Here is a 5,754-nt window from a genome sequence, read left to right as displayed (position 1 = left end):
CTATGGGAAAACAAACTTGTGTCATTTCCTCCCTCTTGGGATGTCCAAACAACACAACCCACACTATGAACACATTTCCCTAACACTATGAACTGCAAAACCATTGCATTCATGATAAAACCATTGCAGAGAAGCAGCATGGTCCTCTGCGTTCAAAATTGTGGTCCCTTCTGCCCAGGTTTGTGTCCAAATCCTGGATTTGGCTCGCGTAATCGTTTATCATGCCCTTGTAAACGATTACAACTGACAGATGTTGCACAAGTTTGTCGACTTCACCCAACTTTAATAACTTTGCTTTTATTTAAACAAATTATTAATACGCTCACAACATAAATAATAAAACATTGGAAATCACATTATCATCAACAATGTAATGGTTGTTATATATATATTGGTGGAGATCAACAAATAATTACCAATGTCATGTTACATATAAATTCATTTGTACAGGGTACAAGCTAATTTAAAATACATATAAAGATGTAACAAATGTTAACAATCCTCCAAAAACCCATATTCATGCAGCGCTTCCATTCTTGCAATGTTTTCGTTGTCCAAAATCCAGTCCTTTACGTAGTTCTTTCTAATTTCACGCAAGTCCTCCTGAAACAAAATGTTAATTACTTTAGATATAAACAACAACATCATCTGAACTTGGTAACAATCAAATTTATGCTTACATTTGTTGAACCCATTGCACCTGCAGAGATAACAATGCCCAAGAAAAAAGTTAGGTTTCGCTAAAGAAAAAATTCCTTTGTTTTGGATATTTGGTTAAAGTAAGTTCATTGTTCCACTTACCCCAAAAATAACGAAACACCAACAATAGCAGTAGTACAGGGCAAGCTTCTTCACTGCAAACCAAAAAGGCCCGATACACCGCCAACGAGCCACACAACGAAACTGATGATGCGAGAACAAGAACAAACTTTGACACCGACAACGCCTATGGAGAACGACAGAACGAGAGCAGGAGAAAACGGTTTGGGGGCTGCGAAAGTGATGAGGGTGGAGAGCACCGTCGGAGAATAACAAAGGAAATAGTTCAAATGAAAGTATGAAAGATGGCGCGAAGTTAAATTTCATTATTTTCACATTTCCAATTCTGCCCCTCACTCCTTTTGCAAAAATCATTTCTTTTTTAAATAATCCTAGCCAATCATATTTTGACAACTGGATGGTGTCAAAACCGTGTCAAAACACGGTGTCAACATATCATTTTCCTAAAAGATATATCGTTCTCATACCCAATTGAAAAAACGAATATTATTCATACCTATTATATCCACTCAATATGAAAATTTCATCATATTAAAAAGAGATGTGTTGAGACAATACTTATGCAAACAAATTTATTTATCATCCCTACACATCTTTTAAAAAAACTAATTTGCTAGATTATATTAGAAACATGAAAGAAGAAATATCGTATTGACTTTTCTTCTTACATTAATATACTATCAAAATCCTTCTATAAATATAAGAGTCCTTTTAATGAAAATTATCGTGGTATCATATACTTTTTAGGTTTATAGTTTTGTTAGTAACATAACGTGGAGTCTAAACTCCTCACTCAAACCCTTTTACTTCTCCACCTATGGAAAAAGATTTGATGTTAAATATTGACCTGACAAAGTTGAATGAAAATTGTATTAATGTGATACTTTTGTACAAATTTTTTCTTAATCTTAAAATTAATAAGTACTTACTTTCCTTTTTGGCGTCGTTTCGTTAAGTGTCAAATTCTTACACAGTTTTGTTAGCTTGAAAACTAATCGAGGAATGTAAAGGATAGATATAAAGATATTTAGGTTAACCTTTTGTGTTCATTTTTGTTGTCTGATTTTAGCCTATATAAGACATGTTCTTCTGGTAAATAATATATACTTTATACTAATTCCTTTTCTTTCTTATTTTGTGCTTGTTTCTTCTCTCTTGTCAACAACATCATTGAAAGGTTGTAAAACGTATTCTTCAATACTTGCAGGAATCTGTAAAACAGTCTTCATTTTTATACACTAAGTTTTATATCGTGGTAGACTTGTTACAGTCTCTGAAAGGGCAAGTTTATACCTATTGTTAGGAATGACATCGTTCTGTGACAAACTAATCCTTCACAATTTAGAAAGGTTGATCGCTTAATTTACAAAATTCTAAGTTATGAATCAATCATGTACCACAGTTTTGGTTGGCCAGAGTTTCTTCCACCTTGTAATTTCTTCATTCCTATGCAGCTTCCTGATTCCTCCATAAAAGCCATCTGTTTCATTTCCTTTTTCTATATGATGCTTCCTATCTATTATGGTTTGTCTCCATCTGGATCCAGCACTGTACTGTGTGAACTCCAAAATCACCATATCTGTCATCAGCACCATCTTTTAATCAGTTAAACAGCTAAAACTTTGTTTAGCAAGTAGCACAACCACACGGGGCAACCCATTCTTTTTGAGTTCATTAGACTGCACAGTTTTTAACATAAGGCTATAATAGCTCATATTTTTGCCTAATATACAACTTTGATCATGTTTTCCATGCGATGAAAGCACAAATTCAGCAATAACTTAACATACTCTGTCTAATCCTGTTCACTATTGATTTTAGAAAGTGAAGAGGGGGAGTGGAAACAGATTAAGTGCAATTTGAATATGGCAGCAGCATTAAAAATGTGCAAGTGGATTCTCATACCATTATAGTGACAATGGCAATGGTTCCCATGCCCTTGACATTGTTCCAAATGACCAATTACACCATACCACCAACCTACAATAAAACATCTAATAGTTTATTCCAACAAGATAATCCAATATATGTATAATGACCAAATTGATTCTAATATTTGTTCTTATTGAAAGTAAGATAAAACAATTTAGTGGAGATAATTTGGAAATTAGCCAAATAAGTGCACAAGAATGAGACACACCATAAGGGAACTCTTTGTTTCTTCTCCACTGGATCTCAATGTGATCTCCTGGTCTCAAGTCATCCAAACAGTCAGAGATGTGAAGAGCATGTGGAGAAGAGGCAATTGGTGGCACTCTGAGTCGGTCCCATCGTATGTTTTCCTCAGTTGTCCATCTCCCATGAGGTGAATACCTGCCACAAAAGAATGGATTTATCAACCTTTAAAAATTTGGGAAAAAAAGCCATCCTATAAAAGTTTTGGCATGACATCAAATTCCAACCACAGGGACTGTAGGGCAGGTACCCACATAATCTCAACTTTGAAGGAATCAACTTTTCCACATACCTTGCCAGAAAAGTGTCAGATCGAGAGTCATAGCAAAGTTGGGCATCATAACATGAGAGCATGAACCCAGCATGACCGTTCTGAAAAAGGAAAGTGTGAAACAATTACACAAAATCCCAAAAAGAAGAACTACTGTACAGATTACAGAACATTGGTATATAGTCTTTGAGAATAAGAGAAGCATAAAAAGCCATGAATCAGATTTTTGCAACTATTTACCTCCCGGTTGTAGACTTGAGCTGGGAACCAAAACTTGCCACTCTCAAGAGAAAGATACAGAGCCATGAATGAATCTTCCGGTAATGAGCTACTTGACTGTGTTCCCTTTTCTGATTTTGCTTTCATCCAAAACAAGGGGTGAAAATCACCATGAAGGAAAGCAAACATTCCTTTCTGATTTTTCTGGTTTGAGATCTTCTCTCTGGTCTTGGAAGCTACATGACATTTCCATTGTCTATAAGCAGCATCACCAAACACTTTGCCCCATTTCCTCTCCATGTGTTTCTTCCATAAATGATCACTTCTACTTGAATCCCTAAGAGATGTGCACACTGCTGCCACACTACATAATTCAGCAGGTGAAAGGTGCCCAAGGATACACTCCAATGGTAAATCAGGCAAATCCAAGAGAGAAACCTTCCCCTCCTCTTCCTCATTCTCCACCTTCGACACTAAACTGTTATTTTTGAATGACAGGACGAGAGAAAACCGAAAAAAACTACAAGGGGTGCTTGTGCTTCCTTTTCTGAGACTAGAAAGTAGCCAACTTGAAAGGCTTCCCCAAAACCCAGTTGACCCTATTTTGGTCCCACTCTCCCCTGACGAGAGAGGCTTATTGGTGAAGGACTTGGAAAGGATGAGAAAGGAGACAAAAGATATGAGGAAGTAAAGCATTGTAACCGAGGGGTTGTATATCAGAAGGGTCCAAGTCTAGAAATTTAGCAGAGAGATCAGCAAAGCTGAAAATCAAACCAATGATTTCCTCTTAAAGAGAAAAAAGATCCACCAATGGAAGAGTAAAGTGGTGAGGTGATTTGGACGAATGAACAATTTTGCCTAACTCATGGCCTCAATAGACAGACACAAGTTGGTTTCAATGAAGAAGTTGTGTAAGTACACAACCGACAAGGCTTCACAGCTGGGTTAGTTAAAGCACTTTCCACATAGAACTCAAAACAATAATGAAGGATGCTCGTTAAAAATGTGTTAGCATCTACACACAGTGAATTCCCACAAAGGAGAGAAACAACATGTACGGGGAGTGGGAGGCAGCTGTTAAGTGATTGATGGAGAGGCCTTGAGAGAGGAAGGGTGGCAAAGCAAAGCAAAGCAAAGCAGTATATTGGTTAGATTAGAATGATGATGACACCAAAAAGAGGCACTGAGATCCAAATATAAAACCAATAGACCCTTGTTTAATGTTTAATGACACGATGCTGGGAACAACATGTAGTACATTATGAGCCACGTGGGATGTGTTAGGGTGCTGTGTAGAAATGAATGCAGAGTGAGAGAAATAGATGAGTATGAAATAGCAGTAGTAGAAGGAAGTGGGGTCTTGGTTAAGAAAAGAGGGAGAAGAAAAGGACATTTATCTGAAAATGAATGATGGGTTAGTGAAATGAAATGCATTAACGTTAGATTGCAAAGGTGGTGGGTATGTCACAACAACACAAGTCACAAAGGTGCCATAAAAGTCTACCTGTTCCTTTGCCTAACTCCCACCAAACTCTCGTACTGTCTACCCCAAAGACCCAGACAAGTGATTTCGTGGGATTCCAAGAACCAAAATTTCTGTCCTTCAACTCATAAAATCCACCGTATTTATTGCTGTCATCGCCGAAAGGACACGGGGCCTCTCATATTTCTTTCCCATGCCCTTAACTTCTACTTTCCAACTGCATTCATCTTGCCAAAAACCACCTTCCTTTCTCATTCATTCATATAACCATTTAAATCATTAATAATAATTACTAATTCTTTTATATCAATATCATTCATAACATCTCACTAACTCACACTGATAAATATTTAAGTATTATTTTCTCCAACATTGAAACAAGGAGCGCCATTTTATCGAAATCACTTTCCTTGGTAATTAAGTATACAACGACGTTGCTTAAACGTCTAGTTTGTATTTGTATATGCAATTTTTTTTTTATCTCTGACATGAACTCGTAGTTAATCAGTGATAGATAATATACGTGACCAAACATATTAATTCTCGGTTTACTCTCTTGGTTGAATTAAATATTCGATAATAAAACTATCAAAGTTGCCACAACTAAGGAAGGATAAAATCTATTATAATATTAAAAATATATTAGAAATCTAATTTATTATTTATTTTATTTTATTGATATGTGTCTCAAAAATTAATTTTTTAATTTATTTATTTATATTGATTTTGTTATTGTATAACTAAATTTATTTTACCTTTTTATTCATTTATTTTATTTTTTTAAAAAAATTTCTATATTATTATTTTACTCTTAACTTTATCTTTT

The 5,754-nt window shown here is 35.5% G+C and overlaps 1 protein-coding gene across 2 annotated transcripts; it reads right to left on the bottom strand.

The window, feature by feature from the left end:
- Window positions 1-383: 383 nt before the first annotated feature.
- Window positions 384-5,115, bottom strand: LOC106753787 (F-box protein At2g26850). Of its 2 annotated transcripts, XM_022777744.1 has the most exons (8): window positions 3,467-5,115; window positions 3,248-3,327; window positions 2,921-3,093; window positions 2,686-2,760; window positions 2,178-2,359; window positions 802-991; window positions 681-700; window positions 384-603 (listed from the first exon to the last, which is right to left on the bottom strand). In XM_022777744.1, exons 1-6 carry the CDS (start codon window positions 4,139-4,141, stop codon window positions 947-949), a joined length of 1,230 nt encoding a protein of 409 aa, XP_022633465.1. In that variant the 5' UTR covers window positions 4,142-5,115; the 3' UTR covers window positions 384-603; window positions 681-700; window positions 802-946. The 2 variants fall into 2 exon arrangements, with proteins under 2 accessions (XP_022633465.1, XP_014491128.1); XM_014635642.2 differs by lacking the exons at window positions 384-603; window positions 681-700; window positions 802-991 and having other exon boundaries at window positions 1,991-2,359; window positions 3,467-5,111.
- Window positions 5,116-5,754: the final 639 nt, after the last annotated feature.

This window comes from Vigna radiata, unplaced genomic scaffold (assembly GCF_000741045.1).
Source record: "Vigna radiata var. radiata cultivar VC1973A unplaced genomic scaffold, Vradiata_ver6 scaffold_7, whole genome shotgun sequence".
NCBI classification, from domain to species: domain Eukaryota; kingdom Viridiplantae; phylum Streptophyta; class Magnoliopsida; order Fabales; family Fabaceae; genus Vigna; species Vigna radiata.
Note: the sequence above shows the minus strand (reverse complement) of the source record. Positions and strands in the feature narration are given on the sequence as shown.